This window comes from Petaurus breviceps, unplaced genomic scaffold (assembly GCF_028583685.1).
Source record: "Petaurus breviceps papuanus isolate PSGF00001 unplaced genomic scaffold, PetGlider_PUasm1.0 138, whole genome shotgun sequence".
In the NCBI taxonomy this organism is placed as follows: domain Eukaryota; kingdom Metazoa; phylum Chordata; class Mammalia; order Diprotodontia; family Petauridae; genus Petaurus; species Petaurus breviceps.
This window is the reverse complement of record NW_027185694.1, coordinates 23,720,816-23,748,401: the sequence shown is the minus strand read 5'-3', so window position 1 is coordinate 23,748,401 and position 27,586 is coordinate 23,720,816. Positions and strand designations below refer to the sequence as shown.

The following is a 27,586-nucleotide window of genomic DNA, read 5'->3' as shown; positions in this document are numbered from 1 at the left end:
TTTCTGTATAATGAGGTATAAAAGATGATTTTAGGGGCGGCTAGGTGGCACAATGAACAGAGTCAGGAGGACCTGACTTCAAATCCAGCCTCAGACACTTAACGCTTACTAGTCTTGTGACCTTGGGAAAGTCAATTAACCCCAAATGCCCTCCAAAAAAAAGGCAAAAAGATCAAAACAAAACAAAAAGATGATTTTAAAAAATCTCTCCCTGCCCTAATTCTATTAATACCATCTGTCCTGCTTAAAAGCTCATACTTTTGGTTGGGGCCAAACTTCAGGGTGATGATGAGGTTTAAAGTTAAAATTATTTCTTTTTTTTTATTTTTACAACTTCCTGAAATGAAAAAGGGACAAAGCCCTATGCAGTTCCCCACCCCCCAAGCAGAAAGATCATCATCTAATTTTTGTTCCTGAGGTTGATGACAATGTAGCCATTGGGCACTCCCCCAGTGAGTCCAATGCCCAAGGCATCCAAGCTGTTCTGTCGCTGCTTGAGGATCCATCCCCGGATTGGAGGGCTTTTCTCCTCAGCCTTCAGCCCCTTTAGGTTTCGTCCCAGGAGTCCACGCACCTCCTCTGGGGTCAGTGGCTGAAGGACAGACCCAATATCTTGTTGAGGGTCCCACAGCTCAGCCTAGGTATTTCTAAGGAGACCCCCTGGCCCTTTCCTAGGATAGCTTAGATCTAATTGGGGTGGAGAGAGGTCCACATGTGCATATATCCTTCCCCCACTCCCAACCACAACTAATCAGGTCTGGAGGACCTGGGATTTAAACCAAGATCAAAACTAAGGGAGAATTTAAGCTGTCTCTAATCAAGCAACTGGAATCTCTGGGCCATTGCCACACCATCCTCATCCTCAAAGTGACCCCATGTGCTGGTGCTTCCCTCTGACCTCCTGTGTTAGGGTTCTCCTGCCCCCAATAGACACTCCCTCCCCCATTAGTCATCCCCAATTGGTTGAAGGTTCTAACTGTACCAAGATGACTTTTTCTTGTAGTTTCTTAAATGTTTGTATATCCATATTAACATTCTTTTGGCTGAGTTCTTTAAGATCCTGTGTCTGGGCTCCACCTAGGAGGAGAGAGAGGAGAAGAGAGGAGGGGAGAGAAGGGGAAGAGAAGGGAGGGGAGGGAGGGGAGAGGAGGGGAGGAGAGAGACCCAGCCTAAGAATTTGAGTCCAGGGCAAGACCCTGGTCCCTGGCCCCTCCTACCAGCAGCAAGCAGGACGGATACCAGCCCTACTGAGAATGTTGAATCAAATGTAAAATGTCAGGACTGGAAGGGTTTAAAGAAAATAGTCCAGAGGAGGAAACCAAAGTCCAGAGAGGCTTGCTCAAGTGATTTGCCCAAGATTACACAGCAGATTAGCAGTGGAGCTGGGACCAGAACCCAGGGCAGTTTGGTGTGGTAGAAAAAGCATTAGACTGTGTTTCAGGAGAACTGAGGTCTAGTCCCAGCTCTGTCATCTACTCACTGTGTGAATGGTGACTTGCTTTTTTTTTCCTGAACCTGTCTCTTTTTTTGTAAAATGAAGGGGTTGGACTAGATTTCTGAGGTACCTTCCAGATTTGATGTCCCGTGACTTTTTTTAGCCTCTGACTCACTCTACTCTGTGGTGGGATGGGGAGGGGGGGAGGATTATGATTGAAGAGTAGCCCTGAGAGGTTATGGGGCTCAGAAATGCTGAGTTTCACTCCTGGCTCATCTAGGACCTGCCTAGATTTGAAAGAAGAATCAAGTGGAGGCAGTATTCCATGGGAAAACCAGAGCCAAACCCAATCCACTGCTCCCTTTCTCTTTATTCCCTTCTCCAGTTCCTCTGAAATAGAATCTCAGAGTTGAAAGTGACCTCAGAGATCACCTAGGCCAGCTCCCACCTTACAACAGTTCTGACCAGGTTATCAAACAGTCTTTGTTTGAAGTCCTGCAATGATGGGGAACTCACTACCTCTTAAGGCAACCCATTTTACTTTTCATGGGATAAAAGGTCCATATATATATATATATAGACCTGAAAGGGGCCTGATAGGTCAACTAATTCAACCGTTTAGAAAAGTTACCCAAGATTACACAGGTATTATGTTTCAGAGGTGAGAGAGGTTACCCAAGATCACATACGTAGCAGATATCAGAGCTGGGATTCAAACCCAGGTCCTTTGATTCCATAGCCACTGTTCTTTCCATTGTACCACAGTGCTTTTCAAATTAATTGTTGGGAAGTTCTTCATATTGAGCCAATATTTGCTTCCCTATGGCCTTTGTTTTATCCTCTGAGGCCAAGCAGAATAAATTAAATTCCTGTTGCCTTTCAACATTGAAGATAATTATTAGAGGATTGTAGAACCCTGGATTTAGAGCTAAAAGGGTCATTTAGTCCAACCCCTTGATTTTATACATGAGAAAACTCAGAGAAGCTCAGAGAGCTCTGTGACATGCCCCAGGTCACAGAAATAGAATGGGACAAAGCTTGGATTTGAACCAGAGTCTTTTGATGGCAAGTCTAGGGTCCTTTTTGATGGGGCATGTGTTTCCTCTACACCTTCCCCCTCAACAGATTCTTCCCCTCTCACCCAATTCTCTTCCTCCCCACACCACCCTTACCACACATCTCATCTCTGCCTTACCTAGATACGGCTGGATTAGTGTGTAGTATTCTGGGTATGGTATCCTTTGGAAGGCAGTCTTGGCCTTTGAATAGAGGATATTCTTCTGTGACTGGGAGCAGGTAGATGGGTTCAAGGGCTTGGCCATTCTGGGAGCAACAGAGAGAGGGGGGAAGAGAAAGGCTAAAAGATCAGCAGTTACTGACTCCTCCCACCTCAACCAGCACCAAGGACAGGGCTGTCACAGGCACAGAAAGGTACTGTCTTAAGATGATGATGATGATGATGATAGATAGATAGATAGATAGATAGATAGATAGATAGATAGATAGATAGATAGATAGATAGATAGATAGATAGATAGATGATAGATAGATGATAATAGAGATATATACAAACATACAGACATACGCATACATATATATGTACATTTTTTCCTTCTTCCTAAAATCTTCCCTTTCCATGTTCTCTCTATCAGATATCCACAAGAACCACATGGTCATCCCTTCCATACCCAGAGCTTACACAGAAGTATTTCAAAAGGTTTTGACACAGTTTTGAGAAAATTGAGTCTAAATGTCTAAAGTAAGTCACACAGGGATATAGAATAATAGGTCATAGTGTGCTGTAGCAGAGAGGGCCCTGGGCTGGGAGTCAGAAGCCCTGGGTTCTAGATCTAGCTCTGATAACTCATAGTGTTACCTTGGAGAAGTCTTTTCCCTCTCTGAGCCTCAGTCTCCCCATCTGTGAAATGAGGTGCAAATAGACAAGATGACTTCTAAGGTGCCCTTAGCTATGGTGTTTTGGGTTTCTTTGATTTTACAGAGCCTGGAAATCTCATCCAAAGGGCCTGTGGCACCAGGCACCTTAAACAAAAATGGCCTGGCCTTGTTTCCTGACATCTAACCTTGGCTTTCCCTGAGGCTAGCATTGCCTTAGGAGCCTTCTTGGTATCCATCCACCTCTTAGCTCATTCCTTACTTTCATCTTCTCCTTTTTTATCGTGAAGCCACATGTTACATGATCTCAGCTGGGGTGAGGTAATCCTTTTACACCTACCTAATTGATTCACTATCCTGCTCACAGTGGTTTTTCCAACCCTTTTCATCCCTCCTCAGACTTCCCATGGCTCCCCCTCCCCAACTCTCTCAGCTAAGTACCTTGCCCCATATTTCACTGAACAAAATGAGCCTGTCTGAAGAGAATTCCCTTTTCTTTTGCCTTCCTCATCTCATATCACTCAGATGCCTTCTGCCACTCTCTTCTCTGCCCAACTTACATGATGAGGTAGCCCTTCTCTTTGACAAAGCACTCCTTTCCATGTGTATAAATGATCCCATCCCATCTGTCTTCATCAGCAGATTCTTGCCTTTATCAACCCCACCCTCACTGATCTTCAACATTCCCTGTCTACTGACTGCTTACCTGCTACCTGTAAATACTCATGGAGACCAATGTCTATGCATCCTCAAAAAAACCCTTACTTGACCCAGGCATTCCTGATAGCTATTGTCCTATATCTGTCTTCCCTTTTGTGGCCTAACCAACTTGAGAAGACCACCTACAGTGATGTTTCCTCTCGCTCTTCTCTTAACTCTCACTATTCTGACTTCTGAACTCATCATTCAACTTAAATTGCTCTCTCCAGAGTTACCTAGCTTCCCCTGGATCATTTCTTTATAGCCTTTCAGTTATCTGAATAAATTCGCCAACCCACCATGACAGTGGTTATCTGTTCTACAGACTTGCCGATTACCCCAAAGCCACCTTGGCTGGACTTTGGAATATGTTGTTGTTGTCATTTAGTTCTTTCAGTTGTGTCTAAGGCTTCATGACCCCACTTGGGGTTTTCATGGCAAAGATACTGGAGTGCTTTGCCATTTCCTTCTCCAGCTCATTTTATAGATGAGGAAACTGAGGCAGAGTTAAGTGACTTGCCCAGGGTCACACAGCACCTAAATCTTAGATAAGATTTGAACTCAGGAAGATGAGTCTTCCTGACTCCAGGCTTGGCACTCTCTCTACTGTGCCACATGGCTGCCCTAAAACTAGGTTTGGCTAAAATGGTTTTGTATTCCCCTAGTGGAATTTTAAATCCGGCCTTAGACACTTACTAGCTGTGTGACCCTGGGTAAGTCACTTAACTCTCTTTGCCTCCGTTTCCTCATCTGTAAAGTGAACTGGAGAAATAAATGACAAACCGTTCCAGTATCTCTGCCAAGAAAACCCCAAATGAAGTCACGCGGAATTGTAACTCAACTGAAATGACTGAACAACAACAACGTGTCAGGCCCCGCACTGAGTACTAGGGATATGAAGAGTCAGTGAATCTGTGTTCTTTGCAGCATGCTCCAAGTTCCCTTGAAACCCACCCAGAGGGCCTGGGGAGGGGTGCTGGCTCCCAGCCCTGTGCTCACCCGAGTGCAGATGGCTCTATGGAGTTGAGCTGCTCATTGGTCAGACGGCAAAGGTATTTGGAACCAGTGGCGTTCAGGAAGGTGACATCGAAGGGACTCCCCGAGTTGATGTAGCTATTAATCACGGCCATATCCTATAGCAGAAGCTCAGACTCTCAGAGTCTGTGACATGAAGGGCCTAGGATTCCAGATGATGGGAGGGACTGTTGAGCCGTCTAGTCTGGCCTCCTATCCAGCCTTCAGGAGTCCGTATGAGTTACTGGAGACTCCAGGTGTGGGAACTGGGAAGGGCTCAGCTTAGAGAATACCTATAAAAGCACCTTACAGGGGTGTCTCATCTTAAAAGGAGGGACCTCAGGACCATCCTCACCAATCGGTGATTATAGCAGCTTGCAAATATCTTCCCCATGTTCTCTCTTAATAACCTTGGGACCACCCCCTTCCCAGAGCAGTCATGAAGATCACATGAGACCATGGCCACAGAACCCGTTCATGCCCTAATCTACAGCCCCAGCCACGTGCTTATAAGACTTTTTCATTTTTTTTTTCTTTTTGGGGAGAAGGAACAATGTATGGAATGGGGCCTTCATTACCTCATTCTGCTGGCTTATAATTAAAGGGAGATACCTCCCCACCCTTGCTAACCTCTCTGTAGGGCCTCAGAATTCCCACCCAAGTCTTGAAATACATGAAGGGTTAGGAAGCCAGGAGATTACCAAGTCTTCATTTTGATAGCTGGCTTTGAGCAGGGCTCTCAGAGTCTCCACAGAGGTCACGTTCCACTTCCTGATTTCACTAGGGGTGACCAGTCTAAAGAGAGTGCCCAGGTTCCTGATCACAGCTTCAGGGTACCCATTTGGGTAGAACTGGAGAAGAAGGAAGAGTGTAAGAAAGCTTAGAGTATTTCTTTTGTTGAAATGAATTCCAATCAACTCTCTGTTTACTGTGCCAGTACTTTAAAATGGATAATCTTCCTCAAGATAACACCCAAACAGAAGATAATGAAAATATGAAGTGAGTTGTATTTCCTGGTCACAGTAAGGTGGCTGGTGACTGATAGCTGGGGAAGCAAGCCCGGGTTATAGAAGATTCACTAAGTAGGTCACTCTCAGGTGACCAATCAGGAAACAACAACACTGGCATCACAACTTCCAGGGTTCTCCCTGATAAACACTGCCCTCTGCTAACCCAATCAAAATGCAGTGGCAGGATGTCAGAGCTGGAAGGGACTTTAGGAAGTCTTTAGTCCAACCCCCACTTTTATAAAGGGAGAAACTGAGACCCAGAGATGTGAAGGGACTTATCCAGGGTCATACAGACAGTAGGAAGCAGAGGCAGGACTAATGACTAGTTCAAGTTCTCCCCACTGTACCACAATGCCTTGAGCGGGTTTTCTCCAACTAGGGAGTAAGATGGAATGCTAGTCTGTGCTAGCAGTTAGAGGCTCCAGCAGGAGGCAACTGACAGATAAGAGAGGGCCCTTGCCTGTGGGACCTTTCCAGAAGGGGGATCAACTGTGGCCCGAGTTGCCGGGGAACTCTGGCCTGTAGCCTGGCCTCCTAAATAGAGGCTTATAAAAAACAAGCAAGAGGGGGGCAGCTAGGTGGCAGGGTGAATAGAGCACTGGCCCTGGAGTCAGGAGGACCTGAATTCAAATAGGCCTCAGACACTTAACACTTACAAGCCGTGTGACCTTGGGCAAGTCACTTAACCCCAATTGTCCTGCCCTCCAAAAAAAGAAAAAACAAAACAAGAAAACCAAGCAAGAGGAGTAGTATAATGACAATAGGGGAATAGTGTAGTTCCACGGAAAAAAACAGGGAGACTTGGGTTCCCATCCCAGCACCCCCATTAACTTGCTGTGTGACTTTGGGATGGACCACTGCCTCTTTCTGGCCTTCAATTCCCCATCTGTAAAATGGGCACAGCAGTACCTCCCAGGCTATTAGGAGGATGACAGTAGGTGACATTGACAGCATGTTAGAGGATGCTTAACACCCATCATTTCATTCACTTCTCACCAAGGCCTGTGAGGTGAGTCAGGCAGTTGTTATTTTTCCCATCTAACAGATGAGAAAACTAAGGTGCTGGGAAATCTGAGCACGGGTGCACAGGCAGAATCCCACCCCTGGTTTGGACAGGGGCCTCGCATTCTTTCCACAGGCCAGATGAGAGTGAGGAGAAGGAGGGATGCTGGTTGTGTACATGTGGGGATGGGGGAGGCCGAGGCCCAGCTACCTCATCCAGCTTGGCTTTGAAGATCCTTTCCTGCTCATAGGTGAAGGGGAGGTCCTTCAGTTTTTCTAGGTTAGCTACCAGCACAGATGCATTCAGACATTCCCACAGCTCCTCCTCTGAGTAGATGACCAGGTCTTCCTTTATCTCCAGGATCTCCCCTTTTGGGCACTGATCTGTGGGCCCCACATTAGCCGGTATTAATCGAAGCCCCAGGACACCTTTCTGATCCTCTTCCATACAAATTAGACACTGGAAGCTCCTCCTGCTATCTCCTTGCCCTTCCATTACCTCCTCTCTCCCCAGCATTCTCTTTTCCTTCATCTGCCTACTTCTCTCTCCCCCTTCTTTCCTTTCTGCTCTCACTCTCCCCTTTTCCCTTTATGGAGCACAGGTCAAGTTTGCTGGTTATTGCTAGAGACTTGGGAGAAGGAGAGGATCTCCCATTCCCTCTTCCTCCATCTTCTTTCCCTTCTTCTCCCCTTCCCCTCCCCTCCTTGTCTCTCAATCACTTCTATTCCCTTCTTCTTCATTCTTTCTCCCATCCCTTTTTTTCCTTTACTTTCCCTCAATCTCTCTTATTTTATCCCTCCCCCAATTTTCTCTCCCGCTCCTACCCCCTCCAACTTTCTCTCCTTCTTGACTCAGATGACAGTCAGAAGTTCCTAATTAAGAAAACTTCTCCCCTTATACCTGATTGGCCCTTCTCCTCCCTGTCCCTGCTCACCTTCTTACTGGCTTTGACCACTTCTAGAAACGTTCCCTCTTCCCATCTCCGCTAATAACTTCCAAGCTTGGCCTTTGTTCCACCCCTGGGTTGGCAGGCCAGGATCCCATGTTTGGAAGTTTCTGATAGCTGGCCCATTGTACCAAAATGTGGTCACTGAGGACTTAACCCCCAGGAGTCCCTAGTACTTACTAGCAGACCGCCTGTATCGGAAAGACTGGAGCTTTTTATTGAAGGTTTTCAGAGTCTGCCTGGTCAAAGAGGGATCTGGGAGGGTACGTTTCAGCCAGGAGATCACAACATTCTGAGAGGAAAGGGCCATTTCTGAGTGATAACACAGCTCTGACAGGGCATAAATCTGCACTGACTCACTATGGAATTTTGGGTAAGTCACCAAGCCCAGGGCACGCCCAACCATTTATCTATCAGGTGAGAGATTCCCAGATCTCCCATCCCCCAAACTCCATCCGTTCCCCCCCCCCATCACCTAACATTCCTCTATTAGGACTCTGCCCCTTTGGACTAAGCATTGCCCTGCACCCACGAGGTCCTAATAAAATACAAAAGCCCTTGGTTAGAGGCAAACAATCCCCCTCTGTTTAGAGGTCAGGTGTTTTTTTTTTTTGGAGGGTGGGGGCAGAGGAAAGGGAGAGTTGGAAGGACAACTGTAGTGTAAAAAGGGGGGAAACAGGGTCGGGGACTCAGGAAAGTTTGGTTTTTGTCCCCACAAAGGGGCTTTCTCTGGATCCTTTCCCCCATCTTCTCTAGGAACTGTTCTTAGATTTTATTTCACCCTGAGAAGTCAAAGACTGAAAGAATGACAGGTCTGAGGGCCTTTAACCAAAGGGACAAAGCTCTAATGGTGTCCATTTGTATTGGGGCTCCTGCTTCATTCCTCAGAGACTGCTATTACCTCCTTACATGCCTAGATCTTGGTTCCACCATCCACCCATTCTCCCTTCATCACCCCCATACTCTGTGGTCAAGATCATCCCTCTCTTGTCTTCTCTTGGTAAGGGGCTTACCTGAGGGATGTTCTGAATGATGCTCCCATCCAAAACTGGCAGCAGCCCCTGGAGAGCTTTCAGGGTGGATACTGACCATCCGGAGGGGGGGCTGCGCAGATAGACAGGCAGAAGTCACAAGATGGTCAGCCAGAAAAGATTAACCCAGTTGAGGCTGAGGTGGGGCCTGACCTAGCCTAGCCCAGGCCTAGCTACCTCCCCCTCAGGCTGGAAACAGACAAAAACACCCTCAAGAATATGGAAGCAAGGACACATGTATGCATCCACATACGTGTTCACTTATACTTGTTCTCATATGCATGTTCCTGTATGTGTGCCATGTGTACACACAGATATTCACCCAGACCCTCTCATTCATTCTTCTGTAGGCTCTGAGGGAGGTGTCTTACCCATACAGAGAATTATGAGAGCGTAGGGCCAGGTTGGCGGCCTCCTTCTGGTCAGGGCTAAAGGGGCCACTGCACTGCTCCAGCCGAGGCAAGAGCAGCTCTGCAGAGCTCTCTATGTAGCGTCCGTTCAGGTCACAGGCCAACCAGCCCAGGATGCGAATGTCCTCCTTGCTGACTCGTGTGCCCGAGATGCCCTGTGACAGCAAGCCAGCCCTCTCAGCCTGACCTAACCCCTGAAGGCTAGGAGCCCAGCCAAAGCACATCCACCCAGGGTCCCTCCTACCCCATTTCAGTGTTCTCCCACCCAAGTGCTTGAGAGTTGAGGACAGTTTCCTGATCATTCTTTCCCCTGTCTGTGGGCAAACACCTGTCCCTCTGGAACAGGACCCAGAAAAGACTCTGAAGGTCTTAAAAATTAAGCCATTTATTTATATTCAGCTTATGCTTTGGGACTTTTCCATGTCACATTCAACTTGGCTCATCACCAAGTAGCTACTTTAAGCCATTTAAGCCAAAAAGAGGTTTTTTCACATTAAAAATAGAAGTGTGAGGGGCGGCCAGGTGGCACAGTGAGTAAGAGCACCAGCCCCAAAGTTGGGATGACCTGGGATTGCACATGGGCTCAGACACTTAGCACCCACCCAGAAACACCTGGCCATGTAACCTTGAGCAAGTTACTTAACCCCAATTGCTTAGGGGCGGCCAGGTGGCTCAGTGAGTAAGAGCACCGGCCCCAGAGTCGGGATGACCTGGGATTGAATCCGGGCTCAGACACTTATTACCCAACCAGAAACACCTGGCTGTTTAACCTTGAGCAAGTTACTTAACCCCAATTGCTTTAAAAAAAAATAGAAGTGTCTCCTGCCACACTCCTCTGTGGGCACCCTAGGGGGCTGCCCACTTTGCCTACTACTAGATGCAGCTCTATTGTAAGGAGGGCATGCCCAATCTAAAATTTCTGAGTCTTTGTGGGTGCACCAGCAACTATTAGAGAGGTAATGTGATGTAGGGGAAAGAAGATGGGACTCCAAAAGCCTATGTTTAGCTCGGTCTCTCACTACCAGCGTGAGCCATTTCCCATCACTGAACCTCAATTTCCTCTTCAATAAAATGGGCCTAATAAACTCTCTCCCTGAGTTGCTTTGAGAACATGGGCTTGTAAACAGTGAAATGGGACAGAAATGGACAGTGCATTTGTTTGCTTAAGGGGTCCAGCAATTTCTGACTGTAGGGAGGTAGGTGCTATTAGAATTAATACACACAGGTGAAGTTACAGAGCTATACCTTAAAGTTGGCCCCGCTTTCACGGATGTGACTTTGGCGCACAATCTGATTTCTCTCAATCTCTTGAGACTTCCACTAACACCTTGTTGCTGTTCATGGTTAGTGGAGAGGGGCGGTGGACAGAGTACCGGTCTTGGAGTCAGGAAGGCCCCAGTCCAGCCTCAGATACTTCCTAACTGTGTGACCTTGGGCAAATACATTGTTTAACCTCTCCAAGTCTCGGTTTCCTCATCTGTAAAGTGATGATAATAATAGCACCTGCCTCTCTGGGCTGTTGTGAAGAGTAATTGAGATAATGTCTATAAGTCACTTTGTGAACCTTCTAGGGCTATATAACTATGATCTATCATTATCACAGCTTAGCATCTGCTATGGCCGTCAGGGACTTTAGAAATCATCTAACCCAGGGGCGCGGCCCTTTGACTGAACTTCAGCCCTCAAGAACCTAGAGGGCCACATGTGGCCTAGGGGTCAACGGTTCCTACCCCCATCTAATCTAACATCCTCATTTTGTGGATCAGGAGATGAAGACTCAAGAACGTTTAGTGACTTGCCTAAAATTACACATATGGAAAATAGCAGAATTGCTATGGAGGACACATTACTGAAAACCACTGCTTTCAGTTCCTAGGGTCCCCCCCTCAGCCCCCTTTGTAGAAATTCCTCTTGAGTATGAATCTCCCCTTCCTCCCTTCTCTGGAGGACAGAAGAAAGAAGCTCAGTTCACATTTCTACAGTGCTCTTCTCTTAACAACTCCTAGAAGTAGGAAAAATGAGTGTTATGATATTGTCCTTATGGAAGGGGAAACTGAGGCACAGAAAGCTGAGGCAACTTGCCTAGGGTCACGCAGCAAGCAATTAGAGCAGGGATTCCAGGTCCAGTGTTCTTTCCCTACCACCATTCCAACAGGTGCTGGTAGGGACTTTAGATTGAACATTCCTTTTCATTCCTAACCTGCTCAGCGCCTTGTGGAACTCCAAGTAAAGCAGCCTCAGGGACATAGTTTGGCAGATGGCAATAAGGAGCAGATCTGGCCCCAGCCAATAAGTGGGTCTCAGCCCGACCTTCCTTGGCCTTCCTTACACTGCTGCCAAACTTCCTCCTTTCCCCATTCCGAGCTCTAAGCTCCCTACCAGACAAGCCAGAGCCTCTGATAGCAGTCTTGACCTCAGGGGCGAATCCTTCTGGAGAACATCCTGGTTCGACTCTCCCACCCGAATGAAGAAATTTTTGCAGCCTCCAGTCCTCGTATAGGCAGAAGGGCTAGAAGAAACCAATGGCATATGCTCACATCAACTCCGCAAGAACCTTTCACAGAATCATAGATGCCCAAAGCTAAAAGCATCCTCCCGGGATATCTAAGCTAATCTCCCATGATATCTCTCTATAATGTTCATGATAGGTAACATGGTCTTCCAATTTCTTCTCAAACACTTCCACGGTTGGGAAGTTCATGATCTTTTAAAACCAGCCCATTTCGTTGTTATCAAATCAACAATTTCTATTTGTTATGCATCAATCAATAAACAATTTATTAAGAGAGTACTATTTGCCAGGCACTGTGCTCAGTGCTATGGATGCAAAAAGAGGCAAAAGACAGTCCTTGCCCTCAAGTAATTTACAGTCTAATGTTAGAAAGTATTTCCTTCGATTGAGCCCAAATATGCTTCTTCATGATTCCCTTGGTCCTAGTGCCCCTCAATTCCAATCATCTCTGCTTCAAATCCCATAAAACAAACTTGCTTCCACAGCTCTTAATATGATAGAAGACAGAACTACTGTGTTTTCCCCCAACTCTTCTTTTCTCCTAATTTAAACATCCTCATTTCTTTTGACCAATACTTAGATATCACGGTCTCTAGTCTTCTCAATATCCTGGCTACCTTCTTCTAACCATACTCTAGCTTGTCCTTGTCAGTCTTATAGTATGGCCAGGTCACAAATGGTCTATATAGCCCTAAGCACCAGAGACAGCATGAGCTTCCAAGCCAAAGAGAAAATGCCCCCTTTCCTCAGTGTTGGTAGGAATCATCTATGGCCATGACTGATCTGTGGAACTTTGGATGGATAGATACACCCCTATGGGAGGTGGGGAATGGGGAGGTAAGGTAGGGCCCATTCATTATGAGGGGAACCACGCCAACGTGGCAGATTCATAAGATCTTAGAGTTGGAAAGGGTCTTAGAAATCACATAATCTAGTCACCACACTTTCTAGGGAAGGAAACTGAATCTGGCCTAGGGTACTTTGGACTTCTGAGACCTGACACCCATCTCTAATGCTGTGTTGTGTCCCCACTATCTCAGGGTGTATATTATGGCAGAAGCAGCCCTGGAATTTAAGTTCCTCAAGGACAGTTCCCATTTTTTCATGTCTTTATTCTCAGCACCTAGCGCCACATCTCACATACAGTAAGTGCTTAATAAATGTTTACTGAATTTGCTTGTTTGGGAAGCCAGGAATTCTGGAGTTCAAATGTTGGCTCTATCACTAAATTGCAATGTGATATGGTACATGTGACTTCCTTTCTTTGAACCTCAGTTTGGGCTAAATAGGTTTCAAGGCCATTCTGAGCTTTGATGTTCTGTGAGTCTATCATAGAAGTGGGGCACCCATGGCACCCACCTTGGTGGCAGGAGGCACAGTAGGACCCACCCAAGAGCTGATGGTGCAATTCCCTCATAGGATCATACTACAGACACCTAGGTAGCCTAGTGATTAGAGCACTGGGCTGAGAGTCAAGAAGTTTTGTTGTTGTTCAGTCATGTCCGACTCTCTGTGACCCCATTTGGATCTTTCTTAGCAAAGATACTAGGAATGGTTTGTCATTTCCTTCTCTACCTTATTTTACAGGTGAGGAAACTGAGGCAAATAGGGTTAAGTGACTTGCCCAAGGTCACACAGCTAATACATGCCTGAGGCCATATTTGAACTCAGTTCTTCCTGACTCCAGGCCCAGCACTCTATCTACTCAGCCATTCAGCAGCAAACACAGTATCAGCATGGTACTAGGGCTATGAAACAGACAAAGATGTTAAGTCATAGGGTTAAGTGACTTGCCCAGGGTCACACAGCTAGAGAGCCAAGAAGACTTAGGTTCAAATCCTCCCTTAGATATTGACTAGTTGTGTGACCTTGGGATGGCTGTGGCAGCGGTGTCACATGTGCCTGGAAGTCGAAGTTCAATTCTTGGTTACCACCATGGCAAATGAGGTAATGCATAGGGTGCCCCTCCAAACCTTAAAGCGCTACATCAGTGCGAGTGGTTATGAGCATTTTTATTTTATATTACCCTGATCCCATAGATTCCTGGGTTGGGGTGGTAGGTGGTAGGTAAAGACCGAGGAGCAATCGCCTTGCCAAGAACCCACCTTAGAAACAGCAGCATGCCCCTGGGGTAGTCACCCAGGTCCTCAGGAATGCCATCTTCTGTGACTCTCTTGGCCAGACAGCTCAGCTGCAGAGAGAGCAAATTTTCTACCTGAGGCTCTGAGATTGTCTCTCCCTGTGAATCATCTGAGGGGGACCAAATATCTCCTTCACTGGCCTGAAATCCTCCCAACAGAGCTTTACAGGCTCAGTTCACATGTCATCAGTTCATATATTATTTTTATGAATAATAATGATCATCGTAATAATAGCAACTTGGCCTCTTAGATAATAGCTTTGTGTAGTGGTGTCATACTCAGATAAAAAGGGGACCATATATAAGGGTCCTTGAAGCTGCATATTGACTTAGAAAACTACATATTAACATTATCTATGTTCTATTGTATTTTTACATATTTTGCTAAATATTTCCCAATTATAATTTATTCTGGTTCAGGAAGCACTGAGGAATGTTGTTCAGGCATGCAGCCTGGCCAATATTTGACACCTTTGGCCTAAGGCACTGGCAGGTTAAGTGACTTGCCCAGGGTCATATAACAACAAAAGCCTCTTCCTGTGTTCAAATCTGGCTTCAGATACTATAGCAGCAAGCACCCCAGCGTCTCCAGGGTGGCTGCTCACACAGGTTCTTGGATCTGCTTTGTTAAAGGAAAGCAACTCAAAATGGGTTAACAAGCTTACTTTAATCAGTCAGACATATATCGTTTACCTTGTTCAGGGGAAAAGGTCAGCACCCCGAACTTCAAAGTATACAGGCAGAATTATCAAGACAGAAACAGATCAAGTAGACAGATTTCCAAACTGTCCAACCATTATATCCATACCCAGTCAACATCTGGGTTTCCACATCTGGGTTTTTCAAAGCCGGGGGGGCCCTGGACAACGGCTTCCCAGAATACAGATCAAATCACAGAACACTTCTCAAAGTGAGCCCCCAAACAAAGCCTCACATCAGGGCTTATATAGCCTTCTCCTGGCTCAGAATGTAACAACCTTTTGGACCCACTGGCCAATCAAAAAGTATCAACTGAAAAACAAGCCTCCCACCCCAGGCTCCAGGTGCACTTTAGCTTAGGGGCAGGGAAGATCTTCCAAATTTGCATTCCCATTACAGATACCTACTAGCTGTATGACCTTGGGCAAGTCACTTAACCCTATTTGTCTCAGTTTTCTCATCTGTGAAATGAGCTAGAGAAGGAAATGACAAAACCACTCTAAGTATCTTTGCCAAGAAAACCCCAAATGGGGTCAGGATGCATCAAACACAACTGATGACTCAACAACAAAAAAACATAACACTTAAAAGTACTGCAAAGTGCTTTACAAATATCTCATTTTATCCTTTCTATAGCCTTGGGATTTAGGTGCTTTTATTATGCCCCATTTTACAGATGAGGAAAGTGAGGCAAAGAGAAGTTAAGTGACTTGCCCAGGGTCATGCATTTAATAATTATCTGAGGCCAGATTTTAACTCAGGACTTCCTAACTCCAGGTACAACACACTATCCACTGGTTATGAGTCATTGCTTGAATTTATTTCTCTGTTCAGAGAATCAAAGACAATTAGCTGACACAAGTAGACAGAGTGTTGGCCTTGGAGGCAGGAAGTCTTGAGTTCAAATCCTCCCTGACACTTATTCCCTATGTGACCCTGGGCAAATAACGTGAGCTCTCTGTGCCTCAGTTTCCTCCACTGTAAAATGGGGGTATTAATTGCACTGACCTCCCAGGGTTGTGGGGAAGATAAAATGAGATGATATTTGTAAAACACTTGGAAAACCTTAAAGTTTTATAGGAATGACAGCTATTGTTATTATTATCCCTAGCAGAGCTGGAGGCCTTGTGCAGAGGCCAGGAATAGCACTGCCCATGCTGCCCAGCAGCACCGGGAGGAGAGATACACCAGCGGGAGCCTAAGACCAACTTCAGCCACTTCCCAGTTCTGCCTGGTTTGAGGCCTACTGAGGATGTCCAGGGCAAGGTGGTCCCTTTGGTCAGCAGGCTTTTCCCACCCATCCACCATCCCCACCCCCACTTCCAGACAGACAGACAGATAGGTGAGACCACCGACCTGCTCTGCCCCCAGTGTGACGTTCTTCCTCTCCATGACCTTGGCCAGGCGTCGGACCTGCTCCACATCCAGGCTGGAGGCTGAGGCACATGTGAAGCCATGTAAAACATAAGGGGAGAGACTAGGAAGGAAGAAGAGGCCGGGTTAGACTGAGCTGGGCCTGGCCCTGGACAGCACCAGCTGTGTCATTTCTTTTATAGTGTCTCGATAGTTGCAATTAGCTATTAATGGTATGATTTTTTTTATTAAAGTTTTATTTTTTTAATTAACAGGAATCCATTTTCTCCCTCCTATCCCCCAACTCTTTGAGGAAAAAACATTAAAAAAAATAAAGAACATAAAAATAAAGTCCCTGAGTAACAAATACATGGTCAGTCAGAAAAACAAATTTCCTCATTGGCCATGTTCTCTAAATGCCCAGGTAGCAGAGGGAGGTCTCCGAGGGCAGTGGGAACAGTGCTTTGGTCTTGGGGGTGAGAGGACCTGGGTTCAAATTCTGCCTCTGACTATGCTTCATGACCTTAGCCAAGGTATTTAACTTTCCCAGGCCTCAGTTTCTTCCCCTGTAAAATGAACAGGTTAGGATTCCAAGGTCTCTTCCAGCCCTAAATCTGCGACTGTGGTTAGGAGAAGCCGTAATAAAGAGGCCCGGCTGTCTTGAAACGGTGGGCTCCCCTCACGAACCTGAGGGTACAGGAGATCAGGCCCCTGCCCAGGGTGTGGGGTTTCAACCTGGCTACTGCATGTTCATCCTGGCGTTGGGCATGTGGAGCAAGAGGAGAGGCAAGGGACAGGGGATTCCAGGAAGCTTGGAGCCCTGACCCAGGAGGGCTCAAAGTCTGGGAGGTAGGAGGAAGAAAGGAGACAGAAAGGGATAAAGGCATTAGGAGCTGGAAAGGATTTTAGAGATCGTTTAATCCAAGCCCTCTCATCTTATAGCTAACATTTATATAGATCTTTAAGGCTTATAAAGGATTATATAGGTATGTGCACATATATGCATGTGTTACATGTGTACACATACATGTATACATACACACATGAAATCTCATTGGATTCTCACAACAGCCCTCTGACATAGGTGCCATGACTCAGTGAGGACACTGAAGCCCATGGGGACTTGACCAAGGTTTCATAGATAGTACAGTAGTAAAGCAAGGATTCAAACTGCTATCGTCTGACTGCAAACGCAGGGTTTCTGCTTCACTCTGTTGTCTTCTTTGTCTTCTGTGACCCTGGCTTTGACGAGCTGATGGGCTGAGAAGAGATGGAGGAGGAAGAGACCTACGGCTGGGCCTGGCTGAGAGGAGCTCATGTGTTGGCTGGGATGATGAGATACATGTATGGAAAAGTTAGAGGAAGCCACGGAGGAGGGTGTAGTAAAGGGTGTGTGTGTGTGTGTGTGTGTGTGTGTGTGTGTGTGTGTGTGTGTGTGAGTGTGTGTGTGTGTGTGTGTGTGTGTGTGTGAGAGAGAGAGAGAGAGAGAGAGAGAGAGAGAGAGAGAGAGAGAGAGATCCGTTTTTGTTTGACCAATGCAGAACTTTGAATCTTTTTTGTGGCCTAAATTCATGATTTCATTGTTATAGCAAACTAGCGAGTAAACACCATTTCTCAGTGTCTAATCCTAGCAAATTGCCTAGCCTTATGGAGTTAAGGGACACATAGCTAGTATATGTCAAAGATGGGATTTGAACCCACGTCCTCCAGGCTCCAAGGCTGTCCACTGTACCATGATGCCTCCCTTGCACATAGTGCACAATAGATAAATGTTTGTTGGCTTGATCTGAGATCAGTATGAGTTGGGATGACCAAGGAAGGCTTCCTGGAGGAGGTGAAGCATAAGTTGGCCTAAAAGGATGGATAAAGAAAGGGGAAGATGGAATTCCAGGGATTTGGATCAGGGGAAGACTTGGCAGGAGTCAAGGTGGGAATGAGTTTGTAGGAGACAGCAAGCAAGACAGCTATATTCACCAGAATAGTAAGACCTGAAAATTGCAACGTTCACCACAATGGCATTCCCCCTCATCCATTTGACACCAATAGCCTTGATTTTTGAGCAGAACAGACAATTCATAAGCACCTACAGGGCCTCCCGTGGCCATGACCAGGACCTAGGGAGACTGGGGAACCCACCTATTAAAGTCAGACACGTTCTTTATCACTTCATTGAAAAACATGGCTGCCTGGGGGAAATAGGAAAAGTTTCTTGCAGCAAAACACCACATGCTCCACCATATCCTCTCCCCCACCTCCCCCAGCCCGGGTTCCATCTTCTTGTCAAATGTCTCCCCCTCTCTAAAGGTGGGATTTAATTCACAGTGCTGGGCAACCCCTGACAAACTGGCCAGACAAATTCTTAGGACGTCATCAGTCAGTGCTTCTGGGGATAGGATGGAATTCAAGGGGTTTGGGAGGTGTCTCATTGGGATGTAGGAGGCAGGGAGTAAGGGGATGCTGGAAAGTGCTTACTAAGAAGTGAGATAACTCCACCAGAGTCCTTAGAAGGTATCATACCCCCCTCTTGATTCCTCTGGAGAATCCAGATTGCCATAGGGAAAATGCAGTGGGGTGGGCTTCTAGACCTCAGATCATTTCCCATGAGCCAATTTTAAAGATCCAGCAGGTCCACAGAGAGGGGTAACCTTGGTAAGTGAGGTCCGGATGTATCACCTGTACTTGAGTCCATCTTCGACTATTGAGGTCATCGAATCTAGGGTGGTCATCAGGGCTGAAGGCCAGCATTGCACTGGGGATGGCCTCGGTGAGTGTGTCTGGCACGGCCTGCACCAGAGCAGTGGGACGCGGAACAGCCAAGGCCAGCTAATGAGAGAGCACAGGGAGGAAGGAGGCCAGGCCGAGATTGGGGTGCTGAAGCTGGGGATTTATGGTGAGAGATCACCACCCTCTGGATGTCTGAGTTCTATCTCTGACTCGGCCACTATAACTTGGGCAAAGTCCCAATGCCTTCTGGGCCTCATTTTCCTTTTATGTCAAATGAGAAAGATGGCCTAGATCCCCCCTATATTCCCTCCCAGCTCCATTCGTGTCTATATTCCATAGTCCATATTCCTTATAATAGGCATTCTACGCTTTAAGTAGAAGAAAGGACTAGTCAGGGCCTGAACCTCACCTGGTCCACAAATGCAGTTTTCAGTATGGGTGGGATGTGGGTAAGATGCTGAGCAAATTCTGGCTTCTTCACAGCTTCCAAGACTACATCTGGGGCCAGGCTCTGGAGCCAGGCACTACTGAGGCCACCTGCCAGGCTTCCCAGGGCTGCTAGACTCTGGCCATCCAAGACCTACATGGGATGGTGGGGGGTGGGGGGGGGGGGAGAGAGACACACACAAACATCATCACGGTAGGCACTGTGCTACCTGACTTGATTTTTTCTTCCCCTTGTACCCTAGACCCAGTTACCTTATAGCCAGAGTCCAAGATCTTGCGGGTGAGGGCACGAGACTGGGCAGGGCTCCAACCCCTAACCTGGGCCAGGGCGGGCAGAGCGGCCACCAGGTCCTGGCCACTGATCTGCCTCTCAATCTGTGACACTGACAGCCCCAGGGCTGTTGGACCCAGTCTACGCAGCACAGCCTCTGAAAAGTTCCCAAAGCTTCTCAGCAGCCCAGATGCCACCTGTAGGACAGTCAAGTCTTGACCAAGGCCCAGGATTGAGGCCCTGAACCTTGGCATACCCAACACAGACACACCTGGGGCAGGCACATTCCTGAAAGCCACCAAATGGCAACACGAAGGGCAGAGTCTTATATGTTAATTAAGAAGATAATGGAATAATTCAGAACCACTGGACTGCTCCCTGAATACACCCTGATGGTGATAATGTCAGTAGCACCATCATGGCTAACAATAACTGACATATATATAGACCTTTAGAGTTTGCCAAGCCTTTTACTGTCATTATCTCATTTGGTATTGGTCAAGTCCAGAGAGACAAAGGAAATTCACCCTCCCCAGCTGGTCACCCAAGGAAAACCCAGCCCACAGGGCACTCACTACCTGTATGGCTTCCCAAGATGGCAGTTCAGGAACTGACTTGTTTCCATCAAGTTGTGGCTGTAGGTCAAAGCAAACCTTGTTGAGTCTCTGGGCCAGGGCCAGGGCATCTTCAAGCTCTGTGTTTCTCAAGGCCTCTGGACTGAGGTGACAGATGAGGGTATCTGGGATGCTAGTGAGAGAATCAAACAATCAGGCAAACAAGTATTTTTAAGGGCCTATTTATGGCATGGTGCCAGGTGCTGGGGATGCAAGTACAAAGAACAAAACAATCCCTATCCTCAATGAGTTACGTGCTGAGGGAATATACAACAAGTACATGTCAAAATATATTCAACACAAATATAAAGTAAATAAATACACATATATACCAAGTAGTTAAATATAAGGTAGTTTGAGAAGGACACTGCTGAAGAGAGGGGTCAGAAAAGGCTTCATGCAGAAGATGGTGTTTTTGAGATGAATTTGAAAGGAAGAAAGAGGAGATGCCAACATTCCTTGGCCAGGGGTTGGGGAGAAGCCTGGCTATTCCTCTAATTCTCTGAAATATCTTAGGGGAAGATTCTGCCCTAAGACCAGAGATGGGGGTAGGCATTTTTCTAAGGCCACACAGGATTCTACAATAGGCCTCCTCCCTGAGAGTTCAGCATCAAGAACAGAGACTCCAAGCCCATCCGAGCTTCTCCATCTCACATATCGTGGTCCCCTTCTCAGTTTATCACAGTCTAAAGTGCCCAGGGAAGAAGGTTCTAGTAGAGAAACAAGGGAGAGCCATCTCACCTGGGGAGGTCGAGGCTAGGTGGAGAGGTGAGTAGGGCTGTGTAAAAGTTGGCCAGGTCTGGCATCAGGTGGAGTTGGCTGACCAGGTGAAGGGCAGCAGGATCTTTTGCTAACATCTGGAGCTGAGAGAGAAGGAACTGTGAGAAGAATAGCTGATGGATAAAGAAAGACAGATGAAGCAGAACATATGGGCCAACCTCTTGGAGAGCCCTTCGTCATCAGGAGCTGGTGCTCACCGAGTTTTGAAGAAAAGGCAGTTCTGGATGGATAGTCAACAGACATTTATTAAGTGTTTACCATGTGCCACATACTGTCCTGAGCCCTAGAATCCAGGTGAGGAGGAATGGCCTTTTTAAGAGGAACATGGGAGAAGAACTCAGAGATTAATTTTATGATCTGCAGAACCACCTTGGGACACCCTAGTGCCAGCCAGAATCTCCTCCACCTACCCTGGGTTCATCTGCCAATCTCTTGAGTTCCTCCTCAGTGGCGTGTTCCAGGAAGAAGCCCAGGTAATTGGCCAACCAGGATGATGAGTTTAGGCCCCGCACGGCCTCATCCTGGCAGCGGGTCCCAGAGTCTGACAACACAAGGGAACAGAGAAGGCCTGCATATCAGATGTCCTTTCCCTTTCCCTTCCTCCACACCCCATCCCATCAAACCCCAACTCTGCTCCCAGACACATACTGCCTTTGGTCACAAAGGGTGAAGGAGGCTTCCATGTGGGCTGCCTCCCCTGTACTCAATATATGATAGAAGTAAAGCAGAGTGGGTGGGGCAGTTGTGTCCTTTACATATGCAGGGATGAGGTAGGTGGGGCTGTTAAAAAGAAATCTGACCTCAAAGTTAGAAGACCTGGGTTCAAAATCCAGCTCTGAAACTTCCTAGTTACATGAACTTAGGCAAATAATTGCAGTTCCTCATTTGTAAAATGAGTTACAATAAGGAAAATACTTTGCACATTGTAAAGGGCTATATAAATATGAACTATTAATATTAATTATTATTATATGGAAGATGGTATGTTTTTCTTAACATATTATGGTTAAAGACAGAATTATTGCCAGCAAATGGCCAAAGAAAGGGAAAACAACTTGTCAAGTCATTTATGGTACTTCTGTTTACTCCTCTAGGCTCAAAGTTAGCCCTTTGCTTAAGTAAGGTCTCCTACTTTGGTCAAGGCCACAGTCTAATTCGAATGTTTGTGCAGTCAAGTACCCATGAAATCCAAATACACTAGAAATGCAAACATATTGTTTACAAATGTCCACAAAGGACCCAGAAGCCTTTAACAGCAGCAACAATAACAAAAACAAGAGGAAAGTGATTGTATTTAATTATTGTATTTAACATATAAAATGTAAATAAATAAAATATAGAAAGAAACATAACATTGGCCTGCTAATTATCTGTTCCCTCTGGTAGACATCCGCTTTGACTGTTCTGTTGTACAGGTATAGAAACTAAGAATAAATGACTTTTCCAAAGTCCCTGTGAGAATTTTGTTATTCAGTCGTGCCTGCCTTTGTGACCCCTCCCACAGTACTGCCTGTGGAGTTTTCTTGGCAAGGATACTGGAGTGGTTTGCCTTCTCCAGTGGATTAAGGCAAACAGAAGTTAAGGGACTTGCTCAGGGTCACACAACTAGCCAGTACCTGAGACTGGATCTGAACTCAGATCTTCCTGACTCCAAGCTTAGTGCTCTACCCACTGAACCATCTAGCTGCTTCTAGGTCCCCTGACGCCTAGTCTTGTGCTCTTTCATTATACCACAGTTAATAAGGGATAATACCTGGAACATAGATAGAATTTCAAAGTTCAAAGGGAATTTAGAGGTCACGGAGTCCAATCTCTTTATTTTATAGGGGAGGGAAATGGAGGCCCACAGAGGATAAGAGCCGTGGGAGGGCCACACACCTCAAAGGAGTATGTGATTACTGACTTCTCTCTTTGGGACTATATAATTGCAGCCTTGCCCCAGGTAGGTTTTACCAGGTGCTTTCAGACTTAAGGAAATATTGGCCTACCCTCTTGCAGGAGGAAGGCCACCATGCCTTCGAAAATCTTCCTCTGCTTCTCTGCTTCCAGGCTTGAGTAGATGTCATTCAGGGCAGAGGTGCTGGGAAGAGGAGCAGGCCAAACTGACTGGTGAACTCTAACAGCTGAAAGGGACCTCAGAGGTCATCCAGTTCAGACTCTTACACAGTACAGGAATCCCTTCCTTGGCATGCCTGAACATTCCCCGTGACTGGAAGCTTATCCCACTCCCTGCACTCCAATGCTGCCAATCCCATAGTTGGACAGAAATTATTGCTAGGTGAGTTTGACTTCTATCAAGCTGACATTTGGCTCCTATAACTGTTGTTTGTCAGTCCTTGTTCTGCCTAAGCTAAGAGCATAGTTCCCAAGCAGAATGTCTATTGACTGAAGCAAGAACCTGACCCCTTCAGCTGGAGGTCACTTACAGGCTGTGGAAAGTCTCACAGGATGTATTCTGGGCAGCCAGGCAGTTGAAAGCTTCAGGGTGCAGGAGGAAGGGCTGGAGCCGGGACAGCCACTGCGACCATGTGGCCTGGATTTCCCTGGCCTGGAATGCTGGCCCCAGTCTCCTCCAAAGGCCATTAAATAACACCCCTGCCCACTGGTCTGAGAGCACGGCTGGAGAGAACTACTCCAAGAGAGGGGGGAAAAATGGTAATGATGATGGCATTTACTTTTAGAACAGTTTACAAAGTATTTTCAAATCTCTTTGCCTATTTAAAGCATCAAAATAACCCGGAAAGTTTGGCAGGACATTGGTTATGATTTCCATTTTAATCTTTTAATTTTTTTCTTTGGAGGGGGGAAAGCAAAGCAATTGGTATTGTGACTTGCCCAAGATCACACAGTTATTATGGCAAGTGTCTGAGGCCAGATTTGAACTCAGGTTGTCCTGACTCCAGGGCCTGTGCTCTGTTCGCTGCAACACCTAGCTGCCTAGGTGGCTTTTTTTATGATTTCCATTTTAAAGATGAGTAGAAGGAGGTCCAGAGAGAAATAACTTTTTCTAAGACCATAAAGCCAGGTAGGGGCAGAGCTGACTCTCAAAACCTGGACTCCTGACTCCCAGGACAGTGTTCCTAGTCACATAGGAGGGAGTAATCAGTCTATCAACCAATTGTTACTGAACAATATGACCACACCTGGGTACCACATTTCTATTCTGGTTTCCAAGGCCTGGCCTGTACATGTGGGACCCACGGGCCTGGTACTATCTCTAAAGGTTGTGGGACAGGGGGCTCTTTTTTTTTTTCTTCAGTTTTCTTTTCAAAATTTTATTTTAGACTCAAACACCAGAACACAAACACAGAACAGAGAAAAGAAACAAAAGCATATCATAAACTTAAATATTGGAACTTAAATACAAAGTTAGAAAGAAAAAAAAGCACATCGTGTGTACCGCAGAACATGAGAGGATTCAAAATATGTAACAATAGGTTTTCGTTTCAAGAAAGCCTATATGATAAATAATACTCTTTGTGTTGAGAATTGTCCATTTTTTCTTTGCTTCCTTGTGAGTTTTCTTTTGTTCTCTGAACATGGGGCTTTTCTTGAGAGATTGTGGGGTCTACACCATGCCCCTTGGTGGGGAGGGATTTAGACAAACTTCTTTCCTACCATATTGATAACATGAGGTCAGAGGCAAAAATGGGATGGGAGATGAGGAAGTCCGGTGTTTTCACAGAGGACACACAGCATGATGGAGCCTATCTGTAACACTGGTTTTTCCCATCACCAAAGCTGACCTTTGTTGTCCGTCAGGGGTTGGGGCCCACAGTGCCACCTACCTGCTGGGAAAATCTCTCCAGGGCAGTCTCAAGATCAGGGAGATCGATTTTGGAGAAGAGCAGGGTAGAGTATGCAGGGTCCAGGTCCCTGGGCAGACTGCTGGCCACAAGGCAAGGATACAGTGATATCAGAAAGTCTTCCTTCCAGACCCACGGCCATGACGTCTGAGGGAAAGAGATCTCTCAGCTTGATACCCTAGTCACGCTCCAGCCTGGAGCCTCAGAGTGAGCCCTAAACCTGGCCCCAGACTGAGGTCTGACCCCAGCCCTAGAATGACCTCTAATCCTGCCCTCTGGCTATGGCCTCACCCCATTAGCCCTGGAAGAGCATGGATGGTTCAATGCAGCCTGCTCCTGCTTCTGGGGACACAGATATATCTATTGCCCTTTGCTTATTTCTGTGAGATTAGGGGTAGGACTTTGAGTGTCATCTGGATCACACACAAAGTACACTGTTAACTTTTAATGTTCTTTGGGGGTCTTTCCAATCCCAGAGGCTGAGGCCTGAACTCAGGTCTTGAAAGAATGAACAAGCCACTTCCTTCTTTGGGCATTAGTTTCCCTATATAAAATGAAGGGGAATCAAAGATCCTTTTACTTAGCAGGGGAGGAACCTAAGGACCAGATAGAAAAAGGTCACATAATGAATTACTGGTAAAGTCCAGGCTATAGCCAGAAGACCACACTATAATAAGCTTTAGGAAAAGATAGAAGGAAGAAAGGGAAGAGATATTGAAATTTATTGCTCATAATGAAGCTTTTTGGATCACTGTAGGGTTTTAGTCACGTAGGCAAAGTTGGGTCCTCACCGGCATACAGGCGTACTGGGCCAATGTCACCTGACAGGTGGAATGGTCCCCACTGGATGCTGCCCTGACTTCCTCCTCACTGATGCTGCAGAACAAAGGGATGGTTTCAGTCAGATCCACCACCTCATCACCACATACAATATTGCCTTTCTTTCCCCTGATCCAGCCCAATAAGAAGACGGTGGTAGTGAATGCACTAGGTCCAGTATATACATCTTAGAGTGGGAGATTGTATTTTCTAAATGAAACTCTTTTTTTCGTTTTTTGCTTTTTGGAGGGCACTTGGGGTTAAGTGACTTGCCCAAGGTCACATGTATAGTTTTTGTGTTAAGTGTCTGAGGCCAGTTTTGAACTCAGGTCCTCCTGACTCCAAGGCCCATGCTCTATTTACTGCGACACCTAGCCACCCCAATGGAACCCTTTCAATAAAGCCAGATACTCACCTTGGCACTGAGGCACAGATAATGGCTTCTGTTCAGAGAGACAAATAGGTTGGTGTTACTTGCTAATGTCCTCAGTGTGGAAGAAAAATGAGCAAATTGATCAATTGTGCTACCATTTATGCTTTCATTTTCAAAGCTGATTATTCATCAAAGGGAGGTCTTTTGCCTTTGTCAGGGGCATTAGTGAACAAAGCAACTGAATACCGTTCTTGGCATGAACTATAAGTGGGGGTATACTGGAAGCAGCTCCAACTAGTTCATAAAAGTTGGTTGTTAAATTTTTAGTGTGAGCATTTATACTTCATAACAGCAATGACTACAAATCAGGGCTTGATGTATTGTTTTGTTAATTGTCTAGTGATAAAAGAAAATGACAATAATACAGATTAAACTTAAATGTGTGTTGTGTTTACACTTTTTTTTCAGAGAGCTGGTTGTTAAACATTTACCAGCACACCCCTGTGAAATCCAAAGATAAAGCAGAAATGCAAGGTTGTTTCTATTTATTAATGGCCACAACCCAGGCAGAAGTTTAAAAATCAGGACACTGAGTTTGCTATAATTGGAAGTAACTGCTCCACTAACCTCTGCCTTGTTAAGTCACACAAAGCACTGGACCTGAAATCAGATTTGGAATTCAACCTTGGCTCCACTACTCACTACCTATGACTGAGCAAATTATTTAACCTTCCCAGGCCTCAGTCTACCAATCCATAAAGTAAGGGAGTGGGACAAGATGATCTCTATGGTCCCTTTTAGCATCAAATCCTATGACCCTATGGAATACTGTGGTCAGTTCTGGGTGCCACATTTTCCGAAGGACATTGTCAAGCCACAGCTTATTTAGAGGAGGGAGACTAGAAAGGTAAGAGGCCTTAAAAAGATGTCATGGATCCATTGGATAATGGAATTGGGGATGCTTATCTTAGAGAAGAGAACATTTGAACATTGTACTGGGAAAGGGGGACAAAATTTGTTCTGCTTGGTCCCAGAGGGCAAAACACTGAGTAAGGAGTAGATGTCATCAGACGGTAGATAGTTCCATGCAGGGATAATCTTAATAATTAATATTTAATTAATAATTATAATTGATTTAATTTATTATTAATTAAAATATGTTACCATAATCATTTTAATTAATTTATTAATAATAATTAAATTAAATAAATCTTAGTAATTAAAACTATCCAAAAGCAAAATGAGATATGTCTGGAGGCAGGGAGTATAAGGTCTTCAAGCAGAGGCTGGATCATCATTTGCTTAGGATTTTGTAGAAGGGATTCCTGTTTCAGGTAGGAGTTGGATGGAGTGACTTCTGGGACTTGATGTTTTCATTTGACTTGTTTGCTTTATGTAATCAAATCAAATTGCTTTGGGAATAGAAGTGTAAACAGATGCTTCTTTCTTGCTCTCTATTATCTGAAACTTTGCAGTCTGGAACAAATGTTGCAGTGTTCTAAGGGCAGTGCTTGCCTTCAGGGGTAGGACACAAAAAAAGACTTACCGTCAATGGATCCTGTGGTACACTGCAAAAAGGTACATACCATTAGCACACGCAGGCTGTT

The 27,586-nt window shown here is 45.9% G+C and overlaps 1 protein-coding gene across 1 annotated transcript; it reads right to left on the bottom strand.

Annotated features, from left to right (window-relative positions):
* Positions 1-292: 292 nt before the first annotated feature.
* On the bottom strand, positions 293-23,130 carry LOC138177318 (mesothelin-like). Its single transcript, XM_069108451.1, has 20 exons — positions 22,970-23,130; positions 21,392-21,522; positions 20,943-21,064; positions 20,166-20,334; positions 19,569-19,784; positions 19,279-19,449; positions 18,819-18,968; positions 18,282-18,331; positions 16,149-16,269; positions 14,059-14,144; positions 11,821-11,950; positions 9,403-9,596; positions 9,014-9,104; positions 8,181-8,292; positions 7,265-7,437; positions 5,743-5,892; positions 5,027-5,160; positions 2,631-2,758; positions 983-1,077; positions 293-592 (listed from the first exon to the last, which is right to left on the bottom strand). Exons 1-20 carry the CDS (start codon positions 22,992-22,994, stop codon positions 401-403), a joined length of 2,640 nt encoding a protein of 879 aa, XP_068964552.1. The 5' UTR covers positions 22,995-23,130; the 3' UTR covers positions 293-400.
* Positions 23,131-27,586: the final 4,456 nt, after the last annotated feature.